Source organism: Phragmites australis, chromosome 24 (genome assembly GCF_958298935.1).
Source record: "Phragmites australis chromosome 24, lpPhrAust1.1, whole genome shotgun sequence".
Taxonomy (NCBI): domain Eukaryota; kingdom Viridiplantae; phylum Streptophyta; class Magnoliopsida; order Poales; family Poaceae; genus Phragmites; species Phragmites australis.
In genome coordinates this window covers 6,348,649-6,368,899 of record NC_084944.1, presented here as the reverse complement: position 1 = coordinate 6,368,899, position 20,251 = coordinate 6,348,649, and the positions used below count along the sequence as shown (strand labels likewise).

Genomic DNA, 20,251 nt, shown 5'->3' with positions numbered 1-20,251 from the left:
TGGCCAGCGCATTAGCCCACGTTAGTAACACGACCCTGCTGTGCCAATGCCCGATGGGGAGAAACCATTGATGCCATGCTATGTGTAGCGGCACCATGGGACCATGGGCCGTGGTCGCGTCGGGCAACGACGTGCTTAATGCCTAGCCTGCCCTTGCACTCCTTGGTGACAATGCAGTGCAGGTGACAATGCAGTGCAGGTGAGAATGCGAGAACGCGCCTGACGGTGCCCCTCATGCTCACCATCTTCACCACCTTCAATTTGACAGCACAAATACGCTTCAGCTCAAGAAAAATTGTCAGATCTAGAAATAGGAGGTGGAGGGTGGAAGGAACGAGAGGGCGTCTCAAATTTTTTTTGGCCAACGGGGAGGGGAGTTAGGTTCGAGGTGTGGCTTATCCCTCCGTTTTCGCTTAGGGAGATTTTTTTTCTCAAATTTTTATTATTAAAGGCACACGGATTGAAACTCTTGCATGCATGTATATCTGACATCTTTCTTCCATTTTATCTCGGGTAACTAGTGCTATAGAGTAATACGTACGTACACGAGTCTAGACATGCCATTAATAGAAGTTTTGTTGATAAAGATATGACATTGCGGGTGACTAATTTTCGTGGTTTTCTATTAGAAATGTTATCTAGATAGCCCCAACTTCTGCAACAGTAGGGCTAGCTCCACCATTGCATCCCCAAGCATTCTTCCTCCACCTGTTCGTACACTTCTCCAGATGGACACCCGGCTGGCAATGAGCTCGCCTTTCATCTAACTGTCGACCATTTTAAACCAGGGGAAAAAATAGAACTCAATACGGAAATTTCCAGACTTCCACCTATATATTTTGAAAACTTCCGACTTGAATTAGAACTTTTATCTAAGAGGAACTAAAATGTGAAAGTTCTAACTTTCTATTACAAAACCCAAACTTTCAACATGAAGTCGGAGCTTCCTTCAAACAAAAAAAATTCTAAGCTTTCACTTTAGCCTTTTAAATTTGAAGTCAATATGTGGCAACTTTCAAATGGAACTTGAACTTTTCATAGAGACTCTAAACACTTCCTTAAATGAAGTCAAGGTTTAAATTAGATGTATCTTAGGAGCTCTCACTAAGACAACAACGCCCCAGGAGCGACGGCACTATGGATCTAGTGATGTGGTTGTACAGTGTCATTCATTCATATATAATTCCTAACATTACTGATCTAGTGGATGCATCTGGATGTTCATGGATGTGTTTCCCAGTGACGTCCATAAATTAGCAAAGCACTTCTGGTTTACTAAGAAAGTTTGCAAATAAGCAAAGTGCATAGATTTATATTGCTCAATGAATGTGGTATTCTAGAAACAATACTTCTTTTCCTTTTTAGCAGTGAATTGATCTAGAAATTTTCTTTTTTGGAAAAGATGGAATTTTATGATGACATTGACTGCTGCTAAAGCCAAGTAAGCAAAGTCTTACAAAAAAAAAAGAAACAATTAAACCAACTGAAACAACTAAACCAACTGAAACAACAATCTGAGTTACAACAATGCCATAAACATGTTGTATCATATCCAAGCTGCTTCCCAGTAATTGAGGATAATTGTGGCAACATTATAATTTTCAGAAGTAATTTGATATTCCAGTGTAGATGTAGCTATTTATGGTCTAGTAAAATTCTTGTTTGCTTTATTATTTATATTGTTCATTTATGGAATCGAAGGAGCTGATAATTAATCACTGTTATATTTTTTCCAATTAAGATGAAATTATGGTACAATTACGCAATACATAGTTCTGGGAAGATCAAATGAAGTACTCTGCACAGACTCTTATTCAGCACACGATATATTAGGACATATTACTTAATTACTTACGGTTCACAGCATGCATACTGTTAGTGACAGAATCACTCTGCCTCGAAATTCCATCTGAAATCCTGGAAACCTTCGGGTGACTAGTTGTTTCGTTCTTCCAGAGCATACAATCTGAGCCATTTGAGAGGTCATCCTTGGGTAATGAGTAGTCTGTGATCTCCATGCATCCATCTTGATCAAAATCCCTTGAATTCGAAGAACGGTTGAAACGGGTTATGAGAATGTTTGATTCATTAGGATGGCTTGACGATGAAGTAGCATCATCTTTGCGCAATGTTTGAGTTGATTTTCTCAGGTGAAGCCAGTATTTCTGCATCAGTGCAAAAGCAAGATTTTCTAGCTCAATATGCGCACAGAAGTACATATACAAAGCAAAGTGATATGTTCATGTATGCACTTTAGAAAGAAAATTGTTTGAGCTAGCGAAGCACATGCATACATTTGTAGAACCTATTCGATCCTTTTGTTCTTCCTAAGCCATAGAAATGCAAGTCAGTCATAAACATGAATATGTAATTAGCTGATAGGTGATAGCCTATAAAATAAAAAGTGCATCGACAGCTCACCGCGCCATACCCCAACAGAACGAAGTAAGTGAAGCACCATAATCAAACCGTGCTCACCATGGCGTGGAGCATAATGAAGGCCAAGGCGATGCCCGGGAGATTTTGGGGTGAAGCGGTGACCACAGCCATCTCCATCCTTAGTTGAGCAGCGACCAAAAGCATCAACAGCAAAACTCCGTACAAGACAAGAAACCCCTGGTTCATTTCTTCCATACTTTTGGTTGTATGGCGCATGTGAAGGCATTGAGATCTCACCGCAAGAACCTTGACAACTAGAGCTCACCGATGGTGTTCATCGACTATGAGCACAGGTCGAAGGCGTACCGGGTTTACGATCCGGTCAATGACCGCGTGCACGTGATGCGCGATGTCATGTTCGATGAATCGACGCGATGGGATTGGAGCAAGGAAGGGGAAGCAGTGGACACCAGCGGTGGCGAGCTGTTCCATGTTGAATTCACCACTCTAGTGATGAATAAAGGCACGATCCTGACCCCAGCTAACGAACACAAGCTACGAGGCGTGAACACACCCACACCGCCCACGCCAATGACTCCTAGCCAGGCGCCGACAGCAGTGGAGTTTGCCTCATCACCGTCATGTGCCCCGCCTTGCGATGCTAATCACGATGATGTACCGCTACGCTTTTGCGTCATCGACAATATCCTTGGACTGGCTACACCACCTAGATTAGTGTTGCACGAGCTCGGGGCCAACGAGCTGCAACTAGCGATCGATGAGGAGCCGACGACATTCACGAAGGTGAAGAGGCACCAGTGCTGGCGGCGCGCCATGCTTGACGAGATGGAGTCGATCGAGGACAACCGGACGTGGGACCTCATCGACCCTCCGGTGGGACATCGCCCCCGTATGCCTCAAATGAGTATTCAAGATAAAACGTGACAAGCGGGGCGCCGTTGTCAGGCACAAAGCTCGGCTTGTCGCAAAGGGCTATGTTCAGCGGTAAGGCATTGACTTCTAGGATGTTTTCACGCCAGTGGCAAAGATGGAGTCCGTTCGGTTGGTAATCACCGCAGCCACTCACAAAGCTTGGCTTGTCGTGAAGGGCTATGTTCGGAGGCAAGGCAGTGACTTCGAGGAAGTTTTTGTGTCAGGAGCTGTTTTTTCGGTTGTTCGTTATGTTGCGTGGCACCATCTGGAGCTATGGGATGGTGCAGCTCTTAACGGATCGTAGCACGCCTGAATAGCGGCCTCACAGGCCACATCCTAGCCTAGGGTTTCTTTTATAAGCAACATATAGAGTCAGAAAAAGCTGCCGCTTTCGCAGCACAAGATCGTCTTGTGTTCATCGTGTTCCATGAGTTCGCGTGAGTGAAGGATCGGGAAATCCTGACAAGGCTTTATAGAGCTTGACCTGAGACTACATGAACACGATCCCCTTCTAGCAAGGGATCTATATTCCCTTAAAACAAAAGCAAGGGACCTCTATCAGAAAGATCATATTCTCTTGTATATAGCTTAACAAAAGCAGTCCAATGATTCTCTATTTAGCTTTAATTGACAATTCTGTATATGCATCACATTATTGTAGATATTGCTCTAGGCTTCTTTTTGCCTCTGTTGGATGGTAGGGCCGGCATTGCAACTCTACGCGGATCAGTTCCTAATTCATTAGTGCATCCATAATGTGTAAAACAATTCAGACTGAGAACAACCTGCAATAATGTGATACAAAATAGAATTGTGGACAAACAACACAAAGCGTGTGGAAGAAGTTTGAAATGATGAAAAGCTGAAAATCGCAATGGTGAAACCGAAAGCATCCCTTTGGAATTTACCCGCCTCAACCGTCACCGAGCTAACCATCCAACTCAAATTCTTTTCAAACACATACATGGAAATTGGAGACTCAGAATGTGAACAAACAATAAGAGGTTTAGCCATGAAGCAAACAAGATGACGGACATATCAATAAGCGAATTTCAAAACCTGAGAATGAATCGCCAATCTCTGCATTTTCTTTCCCTCTCACAACACTTCATTCCTCTCTCTGTTTACATCCTTCAGACCAACGCACGCATTATTTTCACACTCACACATGATCGACCATGGCACGACACAACTCCAGACACACGAAGACACAATCGACCAACTGTTTCAACAAATCGATGCGAGTCACAGGACGCTCGATGAGACAGTTCAAAGAAAACAAAAAGAAGGAAAAAAAAAAAAGATACTCCCCTTTCTTGTTTGAAGACAACAGCCAAGCATCAGACTTGCCTACCACTGTAGGAAATCCCTCAGGTGATCACCTCGCCCCTCCTCTCGATCCCACCTTCACCATCTCCCCCTCTGCATCACTGGCCTCCTCTCGTAACACGCTCCAGCGCCCTCGCCGTCGACGACGATACCGAACGCCACCACGCCGCACCATTGCGAGGGATCCTACGGAGGGGCGGTCACAGGCAGAGAGAGGATTCAGAGGTGAGGGAGGCAGAGGGGAAAGAAGAGAGGGAGCATGGAATGGATAGTACCAAGTGCCTTTCTACCTCACAAAAGCACAAGTGACGGGAACATCCACTTCTCATTGGCAGGTCGAAAAGAGGGGAATGAGGGGTACACCTCAGGGATGGGATTAAACTGATGGCAATGATTAGGCCATGGAGAGGGTGAGAGCTCTCTTGGAATCTACATGGACTAAACTACACAAGATGGGGGATCTTGAGAAAATCCTCCTTTCATATCACCATCCACTGTCTGTCACAGAATCAAATATTCGCCAATGGCCGTTTCGTCAACAGGGGGTGTATCAGATTGCCGCCGCGTACCGCTGGATGATAATTTATATGCACGTCTGTGTACCCTTTGGAACGCATGAATCTCATAGGAAACAGTGCGATTTCAGCGTTTATATATACCTTCCTCGCAAAATTATCCATTTTGAACGGTCATGGGTATTTCTTTTAATCTTGAGGGAGTTGGTGGTAAGTGGCATCTTGCAACGCGTATTGACCTAAAATGTTGCACTCACACCCTTGTTAGGTGCTAATTAAATAGAGGGCATGCCGGTCACCAGCAACGGTAGGTGGTGTACGTAAAATAATAGGTTTTGCCAAGGAGTTGTTGCATCATTAAAATCTTGTGAAGTAACAGCACGTCTATGTCGGAGACAGCAGGTCTATGCAAACAGTCGCCTGCAGAGACCGGGTACACCATGTACGTGTCTGTGTCTTAAAAATTCTGAGGCTTCGTACCAAAAAATTGAAGAAAAAATAGCTTTATGTTCTTAACAAGGAAAGCAAAGGCCAATATATGCGCCAAACATGTACTCAACAGATGAGCGTCATGTTTACAACAACATTTAAGGCCATGTTGGGGGGGTTTTGAAAGAGGGGAGGGGGATCCCAAAGGAGTCTCTCTCTGTTTTTTTTTTTTTTTTGAAAAGAAAGAAGACAAGTGAAGGAGTAATACCGTAAAACTGTGTTCCAAACAGAGTGCTGAAAATTAGGGGTCGGTTTGGTACATCTTTTTGTTGAAGAAATGAGTGTGTGACAAGTGCGATCTAATTGTTAACCAATGATCAAAACCAGCAATTGCTTTTGGCAGCTGCTCAGGTTACTTCGGAGGAGATGTCTTCATGTCCGTTTGGTAGGGATATCTTCAAACGGGTATGAACATATATGTTTATCTTCTATAAATACATGATTCAATGTAATAAAACATAATGAATCCAATCTCGTGTTTATCTTTGTCTCTACAATCTTTACTGTTCTCAATATGGTATCAGCACGCTTCACCGCAAATCGACCACAACACAGAAAAACAAAGGCTCGACGGCTTCGAATTCACCGCGGCGACCGCTAGCGCCTCTATGGCACACGCCATAGTGCTCACATCGGCTCATGCCACGACGCATGCAATAGCATGTGCGACGGCGTGCGCGGTGCCCACGATGCGCGCAACACACACGACAAAGCGTCATGGTGTGGAACCTCTTCAAGGCACACGCCAAGGCGCAACGATGACACCCTCAGGTGCAACGCTGCTCGTCAGTAGGCGTGGCCAAAACGCAACGCTGAAGGTGACGTCCCTCCCGGATGATGACAACGGCAGTGCAGCCTCAATTACCAATGAGCCCCTCATTCTCCATCACCCTCGGCGATGGGTTCGCCAGATCCGAAGGGGGAGGTTGTCATCTCCTTCACCGTTGCCACAATGACCTCTGATGGCACCAGATCCATCAGGTCCAATGGCTGCACGATCACCGCAGATAATCTCATCTCACTGTATGTAGATAATCTCAATATCATCGAAAATACACAAGACTTAAATGAAGCACGTAATCATCTTATGACGGAATTTGAGATACAAGATTTGGGTAAAACTAAATTTTGATTATATCTACAACTTAGAATCTTTTCTCAAAAATACTAGTACACTAGTCTGCATATATCCAGAAAATATTAAAGAAACTCAATATGGACAAATCATATCCATAAAAAATGCATATGATCATTCGATCTCTTGATATGGATAAAGATCTATTCGAGCCTTGGGATGATGATAAAGAGATATTGGGTCCTCAAGTTTTATATCTCAGTGACATCGGAGCACTAATATATCTTATAAATTGCATCAAGCTTGATATTGTATTTGTAGTTAACTTGCTAGTTAGACATAACGCAGTTTCACAAAACATCATTGCGCATGAGTAAAGAATATCCTCATATTTCTCCAAGGTACAAAGGATATTGGTTTATTTTATCAGAAAAACCAAGACATGACTATTGATAAATATACTGATGCTAGCTATTTATCTGATCCTCGTAATGACAGATCACAAATAAGCTTTGTGTTCTTATACGGTGGAACAATCTTCTCATGGAAGTCATCAAAACATACCATCGTGGCTACTTCCACTAACCATTTTGAAATAATTGCATTATATGAATCATCATGTGAATGTATATAGCTTCGTAAAATGATCAACCACATACAAGAGTAATATGGTATCAGTTCATTAGAATCATCGACCATTATCTAGGAAGATAATGCTACTTGTATTCTCAAATGTATATATGTTATATAAAGAGCAATGTCACAAAGCATATTGACTGAAAATTATTTTATCCTTATAAATTATAGAAAAATAAGTGTATATATATAGTGCAAATAAAATCATGTGATAATCTTACAGATTTATTCATAAAGTCTTTACCAACACATTTATTCAAAAATGTGTTCTTAGAATAGGTATGAGACGACTTCAAAAGTTGAAAAATTTAGGAGGAGTAAACTTCTAAATTATAACATGTTTAGATCATCAAATCACATATATTGTATTCTTTTCTTTTACGAGTGTTTTCCCATAAAAGTTTCTTATGTAAGGTTTTTAACGAGGCAATAGCAATACAAGTATATATCACATTATTTTCTCCTAATTTTCCCACTAGAGTTTTAAAGGAATTTTCGATGGCATATCATCATCATCATCATCATCATTTTTATTATTATAGGGTTTTCGGAAGAGTTTTCACGTAATCTATACAGATGACAAAATTGATCAAAGAGAGTGTTATGAACCAATGATCATGTCCCTTCAGAGGAGATGTCCATTCAGAAGCATCTAAAGGCATGAACATATCTATTCATCTTGTATAAATACATGATTCAATGCAATGGAATATAATGAATTCAATCTCGACTTCTATCGAGGGTTAATCCTTGATAATAATTTTAGGTGTACCGGTAGGAGAATGTGTAAACAACGTTTAAGGTGTGCGTTCGTCGGTGTGTGTGTGTGTGTTGAACTCAAGAACAGTGAAGTTATCCAGATTTAGACCTCCTGAAAGATAACAACCCTACGTCCTATGTATTTTTTTTATGAGTGCTTGTTAATTGGTTAACGATTCTTCCCTTACAAATCGGGTCCTCATCTCTTTATATACTAGAGAAAGGAAGAATTTACAAGTGGACCTCGATTAGTAGACTCATGCTTAGCTAGATATTCTACTCTTTGATCATATCTTGAAGAACCGGGTGAGTCCAACTTGCCCTGAGAGTTTTGAGTGCATATCCCAATAGTGGAAAGCCTCCACACCTGCCTCCCCTGACCGCCCGTCCTGTCTCTGCGCCTCGCGAGTCTACCTGCAAAATCGTTCGCTTGCCTGGCCGTTCTGCAGACCTTATCTCGTCAACCGTGTGATATTGCGCCGACCCGCAAAGCTCCATTCGTAGCATTTAATGCTACGGGACGGGATAGTACCTAACCACACCAGCCATGTTTTTGTTCACTAGATGGGGTGTCTAGTGAAGAAAAACACTTAAGTAGAGAGTAATAAATGTGATTAGATATGTTAGGTAAGGACTAGCCCTGCAACTAGCAAGGGCTAGTTGCAGGATCTCATAATATGTAAGGAGGTTAGTCGTGCAAGCCTTACGCTGGTCGTGTGAGTTTGGACCTAATCGCTCGATGGGCTAGGGTTTAAAAAATATCCTCTGTTGATTGGGCATATCTCTTGTAGGGTCCGTTAGTTAAGATGCTCCCTTACTCAATACTACGATAGCCCCTTTACTCGATACTCCAACAAGTTCATCTCTATCTCTACTACTCTCAATAGCTTTTGATAGTTGCTCATGCCCCTTCGGAAGAGATGTCGTTCGGAAGGGATGCTTTCCAAACGGACATGAATCTACATTTTCATCTTATATAAATACATGATTCGATGAAATGAAAACGAATTCAATTTCGAGTTTATCTATGTCTCTACAATTTCTACTACTCTCAATACTAATGCTATGAAAGTGAGGCGCACCACAGCTATAGCAAATAACCAAACGCATGCAAACTTGCCCAACTTAAGTTTGGCAAAGTGTGGCAATGAACCAAGTAGGCCCTAACTCGAGTCTAATTTTAAGACTCAAGTTTGTACAAGGGAATATTACTGTATCCCAGTGGCTATGACTAGGTCATTTCAGCTTTGTAAGTAAAATAAGTAGTAAATATTACTGTATCCGTAACGTATGTCAAGGCCCGTCACTTTTAGAACAGTGAAGTGATTCTACTTAAAGCAAGGGCTAATCCGTTCTTATCCAACATGCTAATCTTTTTGGTTAAAATATTAAACAGTGGGGCAAAACCTATAGGTTAAAGGAGCTGGGAATCTAGGCGTGCAAATACGTGCTGACCAGAGAATCAACACACAGAAAATGAACCGGTAAAAGTCCTTCATGTTCCTCTCTGTCTGCCACACTGCGTGCGGATGGAGACTGCATTGCTGAAGCTAGTGGGCCAAAGCTGATTCTGCATTGCCGTGCGAGGGACGTAGAATCTTGCTTTATCCTTTCCATCGCGCAGCCTCGTTTTTAGAATCTTTAAGGAGTAAGGCTCCGTTCAGCATTGAGATGGATTATGATTAAGGTCATCTTCAGCAGTTATCTTAAATTTTCATCCTTAAAAATATTATTATAGTATTCCCTATCACTACTACAGTATCCCTTATTTTTTCATCTCCAGCAGCTACCATATTTCCTACCTTCTACTTCTCTTTTTCTCTCTCCGGTCCCGCTGTCAGCCTCTGTAAACAGTCGTTGCTACAGTGTTATGGGTGCTACAGTAACTTCGCAAATATACCAACACTGTAGCATTGGATACTGTAAATTTGGAGCACTGCTGGAGTTGGTCTAATTCGTTCGGATAACTGCTTTCCTTTTAATCTAAGGTGCATACCAACGTCGATGTATCTACAAGACCGGAACTCAATGGTTTGGTCGATCAGCTACTAAAGACCACCGAGATTTTAGGGTGATCTCGGACAAACTTAAGTCATCTATTTTTTAATCGGATGATCTAGATTGGTTAGAATACTATCTATTATTTAAAGATAGTATAAGTAGTATATGAGATGAGTATATGTAGTATAAGAGTATTTTTGAGAAAAAAATGATATAGTAGTTATATCGTGCAAATATATGTAGTATAAGAGTATTTTTGGGAAAAAAATGATATAGTAGTTATATCGTGCAAATTTATAGGTTTTGATGTTTAGATTAGTCTGAATGCTGATTATTTGGTTAAACAATTATTTAGAGATTAGGTATAAAAAAAGACTACAGTGCCCTTCAATAATATGATGGGTAAATATTAACATTTCTGTCATAATTAAAAAATATCCAATCACGTGAACGATCAGATTAAATTTATACTACCTCTTACTTACAGGTAGTATGGATCACCGTAAAATGGCTCTAATACTTTGGAGATAAAACTAGTTCTAGCTATTTTCCAAAACGAACCCAATTGGTTGAATCTACGTTGTGGCAGTGGTCATTTCTTGAAACGTGGTCTCCTAATTGACAATAAGCACGCCTGTCATCTACTATACGGGCAATCCAACTTTATACCTGTCTTACTCAAATCTAATTCAGCATTCAACCACAAAATTCTCGTGATTTCTCTAATTTTCTGAGAGTGGCTTTTGCCAGATTCCTAGGGAAAAAACCCAAATTTACTACTCCCTCCGATCCCAAATATAATATAGATTGTGCAAAGACCCTATTGTCCTTCAACCATTGTCATTACTAATGTGGTTAGCTTGTATACTTCATTGATTACGTGGCTTTATGTAGAGGCAAAACAATAAAGTAGAGATAAAAGATACTTCCTTCGATTGTAAATGTAGGTCGTTTTACACTTGTGCACAGAGATTAAAAAAGTAGATCAAACAACCTTGTTATCTTTTATTTATTCTGCATTGAAAAAGATAACTCATTCATTTGTGAGAGTGATAGTATTTATTAAATAAGGATAAGAAGGGAAGAAAAGAGAAAAAAGTGTATAGAAGTTCGAGAATAACTTATATTTAGAGAATAGTTGAGGAGACTAAAACGATCTACATTTGCAATCAAAGGGAGTAGCTTGGAGTTGTTGATGGACTTATATTTGGTTATTTGTGACAAGAGTTAATGGACTTTTATTGGGACTGGAGAGAGTAAACCGTAAGGACTTTCAAAGAATATTAGGATAGTGACATAAATGGAATTGGTTGGCTTACATGGATTAAGCTGACACCTTTTTGGAAGCTTGCACCCACATCTGGACCAGCAAGCGCCAGAAGTTTCGCAAAAGCATTGCATTTCATTCTCTCTTTCTGAAAGGGAAAGTATAGTATTGTTACAAGTAGATGCGACAAGCCTCAGCTTGCAAACATGAGCGCACAAATGTCAGCAAACTGGTTTGCTTCACACTTGTACCTGCATGATCCGAAAGCTTGCAAGGTGTATGTAACGTTTGGCTCAGATAAATCCATGATGGTAAGTGATATCACCATTGGATTCGGACCATGGCCTGGCTGCTACCTTTATGCTTTAGCCATTAGGAGTGCTAGTGTCTGAGTAGGTGGGTCAATTTGCAGATGGACTGTGACAGGTCACACACAGGTTTACAGGCTGCTAGTCGCTACTATGTTTAATACAAGAGTTTCTGGGTAACTGGGTGAACTGTACTCCACTGGTAGATGCAGCTGATTGTAATATTCGGATCTTGTGGCTTGCCTGAAACAAAGTGAGGGAGAGTTTCTTTATAGTTTTGAAAAGGCAAATTACAGCAAACTTTTCTCCAGAAAATGAAAAGTTAGCATTTCTCCTTTGGTATGAATTGGGCATGTTATTAGTCTGAATCTTTGTCAACAGCAACTCCCAACCACTTGGCAATCGTGCAAATCTGTGATGCAAAATATTTAGCAACTAGACAGACTCTGCAATATGAAATATTTCTAATGCAGGGTATGTACGGAAACACTGCTAAAGAGGCTCCTTAAGATGATGGATCACCAATCTGAAGAAAAAAGCTGATATATTACTATATATGTGTAAGGGCAAGTGAAGAGCTCATAGTAGCTAACATTATCTAGCAAGGATGTACCTTAACCTTTTAGCATATTTGTTTAAGCAGGGCCTATTCCAGATTTCTTTCAGTTTCTTTTCTCCACATGTCAAGTGCTGGAATCGTGGTTCATGTCTGCATGCGAGGACAGCTTTGTAGAATTCAAGTGAACAAATGCTAGAAAACGCGCCTAAAGCAGGGGATCTCAAAGACAAATGGATCAATGCAAAGTGTTGAGACTGCTGCTTTGGTTTTCTTTGACCCATCGCTTGCACCAAGAGTCGAAAACTGTGCTAAATTAATGGGTGTTACTGGTGCTTCCATTTATTTAGCTTTCTGCTTTTGTTTGGTGTCATTTTAGTTGCATCAATGGTCGTTGCAGATAGGAAATTTGATGTTAGGTGTTGATTGATCGTAATGTATACTTAAATTATTACAATTCAGCACGGCAACTTATCATGAAATATGCAAACGCAGCATGTATCGTGCGCATTTCTTTAAACCGAGAAAGTAGGTATCGTTGCATTCGTACCTCTGGTGACAATCCATGGAGCCGGTACCATGAGTCACGAAGTAGGTACAAAGGGAATGCATCAGGAATGGCAGGGAACCATGCTTGAGTCGAAGATAAACATCTGCAAACAAAGATCTGTCAGACGAAGATAAATATCTGCAAACAAAGATCTTTCAATTGCTAAATCCTGCCTTCTTTTCTGAACTTCACCAGATATTCCTTCTGATAATTTGCTCCAGTTATACTGCAATAGCACCTAACTGCAATAACACCTACAAAATACCTTTTTGAATGACCAGTGTTCAGTTTCATTCCCCCAGCATGGCAACACCTGTCTTGACCTGCTGTCATAGTTCCAACTTACAAGGACGTCCAACAAGAATTAACAATAAGTGCTATGCCTCAGCATTTCCTTGGAAAATGGAACTGGCCATCCTGCCATGTTTTATTCTAGAACATGAAACCTCGCATGCAGCCCCAGAAACAGATTTATAATTGATGATCCAATGTAACAATGACAACGATAGCTAACTTCCAGATTCAAGACCATGATGTAGAAATGTTGTTTTTTATTGATTCTCATGTTTTTATTTTACCTAGGTAGATACAATTATTTACACAATGCACGGTTCCAACACACTTCCAAGAGGCACATTGGGTAACTCGCAGAATGGTTCATCAAGTTCACTGTTCATCTCCGTGTCAGCTGATCCTTCGACGTGCTCTCGAATATCTTGTCTGCATTGCCCACCTCAAAACCATCGCGCCTGTGGCGTTCTTTTACCTTCAGAAGTTACAAAAGCAACATTACGGTCAGCAGATTAGGGCACTTGAAATAGCTAAGGAGTAAAGTAAAATAATTCTCCAGGGAATCGTAATGCATCTAATCCAGGAGACCCCCATAGTTCTAAAAAAATGAGAACAATGGGTAGAAGTGATTATTGCTGATATTCATGAGTGTTTATTGAAGCACCAGAAATAAATTCTCTGATAATAGTTATATTGATAATCTAATGTTTACAAAAGAGAACAACAGTTGTACAGTAACCCTGTAGGTTATAGTGAATCATGCCCCATGTTAACTTATCGCAGGAAACAGAAATATTTGATATATAATTCTGAGTCATGGTCTGCAATCTTAATGTACAATAGGAGAAAAGGAGTAAGGGATGAATCAAAACAGTGAGAAAATTATGCAAACCTCTTCATCTTGCAAATGCTTGAACTGCGGGAGCAGCAAGCGTTCAGCAAATTCAATATAGGATCGAGGAATAGATTCAGTGACTCCATCAGCAAAAGTAAACAATGCTGAATCAGCTACCGTTGAGCTTTGCTGAAGGAGACCATCAGGACTCACTATTAAATCATAACAAAAAAAAGCATGCAAATTAGCTTCCCTACAAAAATGTGGAGTAACAATAAGAAAACATGTGCACTTCATGCAATAAATTTTCAAGATATTCTACATACTAGGGTTCAGGTAATCATAACCAGCCAAAACAGGAGGGGAGCTGGTTCCGGTTTCTCGCCAAAAACTGTTTGTTTTCCAGCAAAAGTGCCCCAATTTTCTGGCTTTTGGGGGTATTCAAACTTTGTTCCTTTTTTACAGAATCAAAGTTGAGAAGTTGGGGTGCAAATTAGAAGCAATTAGAAGTATTTGAATAGGACGAGTTGGTGGGAAAAATATCATCTGGCATGCTTGCGACTGTAATAGGCTATTTTTGTAACTGCTACACGGTAAATAACTCTAGACGAATGCCAAATGATTGCATCGAAGGTGACATGACCATGAAAAGGATTATTATTTCAAGGCAACACCAAACCTAATAGCCTTCTCTGAAGACGTGCGTACTTCAACATGGTCAAACTACACTCCTTATAAACTTCAAGTACCAGAAACTGCAATTATTTGTAATGCTCCCAGGCAAAATATACTTTCAATGTTCAGTGTAATTAGCTGAGCTATAGAAAACTAAAGGTAATATATCAGGAAATTACGAATCTTTTTTTGAAATAATATTATTTTATTGGAAGATTGCAAACATAATATTCAAAATAGGAAAGTCGCAGAAATAGGTGCTAGCTCTTGTTAGCAACCGGATAGCCACCAAGTAATTCCCCAAGGACCTGTTGGCACACCAATTGCCGGCAGATCATGTGTCTCGTAAACGGTATTCAAAGAAAATTCATAACTTTTTCATATGATCTTGAATGGAAATGGTCTTTATATGAAAATTGTACCTATCGAGGATATCTATAACTTTGTAATTGAACATTTTTCTATTTGAATCAGTTTAGATGTCCAAAAGGTGGTTATAAATTTTACATTTGGAATTTCTAGTCACTTTTTTGGGCATCTAAATGGATTCAAATGGAAAAGTGTTCAACTGCAAAGTTGTAGATATCGTCGATAGGTGTAGTTTTTATACAAAGATCATCTCCATCCGAGATCATATGAAAAAGTTAAGAAATTTTCTTTTAATATTGGGACGCAAGACATGTCGACAGTTGGTGTGCCGACAAGCCTCCATGTGTGTGCTAAATGGGATGTCGGCATTCCAATTGCCGATAGGTGGCTAGTCAACAATTGGAGTGCCGACTGACACCTATTTATGCAAATTTCTTATTTTGAACAATATTTTTGCAATTTTTCAATAAAATAATATTATTTCAAAAAAATCAAAAATTACAGAGTACTGCACAAAATCAGGGAGCCATTAACCGCTAAATATAATCTGTGTGGAACAGCTATCAGCAACAGACCTTTCAAAATCCCTCCTTCTGAATTTAACTTGAACCCATTGTCCTCCACAAATTTGTTGAACCTATTAATACTTCTGATATCTGACTCTAGGCGATGAGTGGCAATTGTGGCATGGTTTAGTGCATAGCCATTAACAAGAGTCCATGCAGCATATTCACTTTCCCTGTGTCCAAAGACGAATGAAGAAAGTGCATAGGTCACTAGAATAAAGAAATAGAAGTGCAAAAGACAGAATCAGACACGCCAGTAAAGAAATGAACAAAAGGGTTTTCATGTCTTCCAGAATTTGCATTGAATAACTAATACTCCCTCCATTTCTTTTTATAAGGCGCACACGCATTTCAGGATTCAAACTTGGTAATCTTTAAACAATTAATCTAACGATATGTGGACTTGTGATATAAATACGGTACCGTTGGATTTGTATTTGAATGTGCTTTCTTATGAGTATGATTTTGTTGCTATCAACAATACACAATAAGAGAAATGAAAAGTCAAAGTTCAGTTTTGGAGACTGTGCCAAGTCAAACCGCGCCCTATATTTTGAAATGGAGTGTGTTCAAACAATTATGTGTTGACAGCATGTGCTTTAACTTTTAAAACAGTCATTAAAACTTGTACCTAGACAAAACCTGGAAATCAGAATAAACAGGCTTCTCCCATGTCAGCTCCCCAGATGTACTTGCAAGAGCAGCATGTTTATTTCCTTTACCAGAAGTTTTAATGTACTTATGTATAATTTCCTGTACAGAAAAATAACCTGGTAAATGTCTTTGGTAAACAAAAGATATCGGCATGAGTAAATGTGGTGGAAATAAAAGCAGATTAGTTGCAGTTGTTATCAGATAACAGCATCCCTACCCCCTGCCTGACAGCATATCTGAATTAGGGTTAGATTTTCAAACTAGTTTACGTTATTAACAGTCTTATCAAGTAATAGTGTACAACAATTAATATAATGCTTCTGATTAAAAAATCGGACAGCTAGCCTGCCTAATCGGTGATTAAGCACTACGCTCCACCGAGCCGCCTGACTGAAATACAGAAACAAGCTAAAAGGCATTGAAACCCAGAAAGCAATTTTGATCCTTTTGAAATGTAGTTAATCCTTTTATTTGTTTTAATCCTAGATTTAACTGCAATCATGATGGGAGTTCTCAGTTCTTGTCTTTTAGACCTTTTATATTTTACTTCTTTGGTCATGAAAGACCTTACATAATATAGTATTTTCAGTAGGGTTCACCCTACTTTTCTCCTAAAACAAGCAATGTTTTTGTGAATACATTTCAAAATCCTTCCCTCAGCCTAAGTATGATCTATGAAATGCACAGTTGTTAATTGTGGTCAACTAATCCACAAGAAGTTCCGAAATGGGCGAGCTAAGTGATGTAGAAAGTCAAGAATTACCTGGCTTTGCACGGTCAACTCATCCACAAGAAGTTCCGAAATGAATATCCTTGGCAGGGGCCCATATATACCAGTTCCAGTGTAGCCATCATTGGTGGGAGGGGAAAACCATAGTGCTCTAAGTTTTTTTGCTGGAAACCGTAGTTCTTCACGAGGTAGATAACCAAAATCAGTGAAAAATTCAGCAAGTGAATTTATGCCATAACCATCAACCTACGATTGTAAGAGACAAAAATGTTAGTTGTCTTGACAATAATCAACACTGCACAATTGCAAACGATGCATACAGGAAGAGTATATAACTGAGTTCTATGCTAGCACTCACCCCAAATGTCCGGAAAGCAAAGTGGTCATAACAAATGCGGTCGCCATCATAAGAATGGACATGCTCCAAAATGGTTCTGGCTGTTGGATTCCTGCTCAGATAAACTTTTTCCATGTTTGAGATAACTGACCGGAAAAATGAATCAGCACCCTGAAATACAAGAAAGTTAAGAGCATCACTCCATTTCCTCCAGAAATCTGAGAACTCACATAAGACAAAACAAAAGGTAAGCATTGAGATGAAAACAAAATGTGACTGACAGTGACAGTATTCTAGCAATTGGATATTACATTATTGCCGTACAATTTTACATGCCACATATAACATCCGTTTCGAACAACATCTAGCACATTGAAACGAACAAACCATGCCAACAAGCATATTTGTAATATAAATACTGTAGCTGATAATCACAAATTAAGTCGGATGATATGCCAAACTTCTTGTATAACAACGACAACACAACAAGCATGCACTATTTTTCAGGGAGACAAAAGGAACAGACTGCTTTTTCTGCAGAATAATTATAAAATGTTGTGGGTTCCAGTAGGTTGTATCTCCAGCTGGTTGTATCAATTTGCACCCAACAGAAAATGCGTTGCCTCAACTCTGCCACACGATGGCTACAGTTTCCTTGATATTTGCCCCCCCCCCCCCAGTCAAAAGGCAGGCCTCACCTAGAGGCATGCTTTACGAGGTTTAACATGGGTTATTAACTCCAAAGGTGTTTCTTCGATAGCTCCAAGGACTGGATTTTCTTAATGATAAAAAATTAAATAAAATGTCTGTTTGGTCACCGGCCCCTCTCAAAATCTTCCCATGGTCCTAACTTATGGTACGAGGCATTGCACTATTACTTCTGCCTCGAATAAATTGATTTATTGCCACTTCAAGGGTGGGCTTTGTCAAAATGCCACTCTTCGTTACCACATTGACAATTTGCCCCTCTAAACAATTACACCCCTGGTCCATGTGTCGGTCGTCTTCCTCCCCAATATCTTATTCTCCAGTCAATCTCTTCCCCTTCTCTGTCGCCGGACCACGGACTCGTCCTCCCATCGGCCCCTGGCTCCTCTGCCACCGGGCTACCATCTTCCCAACACCTTCCCTCCCGGCGCGGGGCAGCCTACAACAGGCTCGTGTACAAAGTTCACCCTCCTGCGCCTCTCCCTTGGCGGCGCCATCCTGCCGGAGCTCTCCAACTGCACCAACCTTGTGTCACCAGAGCTCTCCACCTGTGCCTACCTCAACATCATAGATCTCCACAGTCTGGTCCCATCCTAGACGAGCCCGGCCTCCTCGTCCGCCTCTCCACCTTCGACATCTCCTACAACCACCGCTCGGCCCCCATCCCCGTGCTCCTCGCCAACCGTACCAGCTCCGACATGGCGCTGTTGGGACGGTGCGGTTCAATGCAAGCTCCTTTGTGGGGAAAAAGGACATATTGCCCTTCCGCCTCACCACCCCCGACGAATCCCCACCGCAGGTGGAGATCTCATCTATCGACGGAAGCAAGTGAGGAGAAGAATGGGCAGTTGGACCCAAGGAGGAAGAAGATGGGAGTGGAGAGGAGGACTGACGGGTGGGGCTAAGGGCAAAATCGTCCAAGAGTGGCAAATCGTCGAAGCCCTTGGGTTGAGTGTGGCATTTTAAGGGTGTGTTTGGTTAGTTGCCATAGATTGCCACAACTAACCTTAGGCACATGCCATAGTTACGGCATGCCTAACATTGCAATAGAATAGAGTTGTTTGGTTGGTTGCCCCAATTGTGGCAAGTCGAGCAAGGCTACCGTTTGGATTCTTATCGCAAAACCTACCACAAGTTTTTGCCAAACTTGTGGCAACTATTTGGTTTGTAGCCAAACTTTATATTTGATCACCCTATTTGGTGAAGTGGTGAGATTACCATCCAAGCTTTTACATCTCCAATATGCGTAATATACAGTTAACGATAATTTACCTTAGAAAATAACTTAATTTTTTTGAAGGACCAAATAATTACTTAACACAGTACTCTAGCTAAGTTAACATTGGTCCCTCTCTCACCTGTATGTTGGTCCATTCTTGATACGGGATTGAGAGGGATTTCATTAGGACTGAAGAGTGGATGTAGAGCAGGACTGCAGGAGTGTGAATGGGCGCGTAGAAGGGGAAAGGATGGGGATCAGTTTGTGAAGGAAGGGTGCGAGAAGATGAGTTGTTTAGCATGATTTCTTTGCAAACGAGTTTTTCTTACCTCTGCTTCGCGCCAGATTTCAGAGCGGTTACCGGAGCACGTCTTCTCTCTCAAGGGTGCTGCGCGCTGATGGTTTGGCGGACGATTTGTTCGCCAAACCTTTGGCAGAAAATGTTGTGGCGCAGCAGGTGGCCGACGCCTAACTTTCTTCGGTGTGCCGAAGTCTGGTTGTGAAACAAAAGGGGGGCTAACTTGTTGTGGCGTGCCTAACCTTGGTGCGGCGAGTTGCGGTAGCCAACCAAACGCCCAGTGGGGAAAAAAAATCAATTTTCTCTTCTGCGTCACACACTCGAGACTCGAGATCACGACCCCCAATAACAAGTTAACAACAGTGCATCGCCAATAAAAAGTTAATACGGCACACCACACTCTCCACCGACGGCGCGTAGGGTCGCCGGCAAACACGATCCCCGTCCGAACGTTGTCAGCGAGTTAATCAGTAATCACACATCAACCATCACTCATCAGCGAAAGAGCCATCCGAGCAGGCGGGCCGCGGGCGCGTACCTCGGGAAGCGGATCGGCGGGGACGGGTGCGGGCGCGGCGGCCATGGCAATGCCTCGGCGGCGGGGGCGAAGACCAGGCGCCGAGCGGAGGGGCGCCGCCGCTCCCCAGCGGCGGCGGAGCGCAGCTACCGCGGGGGACCTCGCTGCGGCGAGGGTCGCGGTCACGGCGGACATAGAGGTGGGGAAGAGACGCGTGATCGAATCGCAAGCAGCGGGGGGGGGGGGGGGTGGGGG

General features: G+C 41.5%; 2 protein-coding genes and 1 long non-coding RNA gene across 3 annotated transcripts; all 3 read right to left on the bottom strand.

Moving 5' to 3' along the window:
• Positions 1-1,847: 1,847 nt before the first annotated feature.
• Positions 1,848-12,791, bottom strand: LOC133908067 (uncharacterized). Its single transcript, XM_062350190.1, has 3 exons — positions 11,635-12,791; positions 11,436-11,531; positions 1,848-2,165 (listed from the first exon to the last, which is right to left on the bottom strand). The coding sequence occupies exons 1-3, from the start codon at positions 11,638-11,640 to the stop codon at positions 1,848-1,850; spliced, it is 420 nt and encodes a 139-aa protein (XP_062206174.1). The 5' UTR covers positions 11,641-12,791.
• Positions 4,340-5,257, bottom strand: LOC133906966 (uncharacterized). The gene is made up of 2 exons (XR_009907885.1): positions 4,917-5,257; positions 4,340-4,827 (listed from the first exon to the last, which is right to left on the bottom strand). It is a non-coding gene; the product is annotated as an uncharacterized LOC133906966 (long non-coding RNA).
• Positions 12,792-13,333: 542 nt separating the features above from the next.
• Positions 13,334-20,251, bottom strand: LOC133907282 (2-oxoadipate dioxygenase/decarboxylase, chloroplastic/amyloplastic-like). The gene is made up of 7 exons (XM_062349279.1): positions 20,018-20,251; positions 17,276-17,425; positions 16,951-17,163; positions 16,165-16,286; positions 15,543-15,706; positions 13,981-14,135; positions 13,334-13,563 (listed from the first exon to the last, which is right to left on the bottom strand). Exons 1-7 carry the CDS (start codon positions 20,189-20,191, stop codon positions 13,471-13,473), a joined length of 1,071 nt encoding a protein of 356 aa, XP_062205263.1. The 5' UTR covers positions 20,192-20,251; the 3' UTR covers positions 13,334-13,470.

Coding starts and splice junctions, on each gene's coding strand:
- LOC133907282 (XM_062349279.1), bottom strand. CDS start 20,191: ATGTCCGCCGTGACCGCGACCCTCGCCGCAGCGAGGTCCCCCGCGGTA. Junction 14,136..15,542: donor AGAAGGAGGGATTTTGAAAG/GTCTGTTGCTGA, acceptor ATGATTTAATAG/TGAGTCCTGATGGTCTCCTT. Junction 13,564..13,980: donor AGCATTTGCAAGATGAAGAG/GTTTGCATAATT, acceptor TAACTTCTGAAG/GTAAAAGAACGCCACAGGCG.
- LOC133908067 (XM_062350190.1), bottom strand. Junction 2,166..11,435: donor AAGGTGTCAGCTTAATCCAT/GTAAGCCAACCA, acceptor GCACTGATGCAG/AAATACTGGCTTCACCTGAG.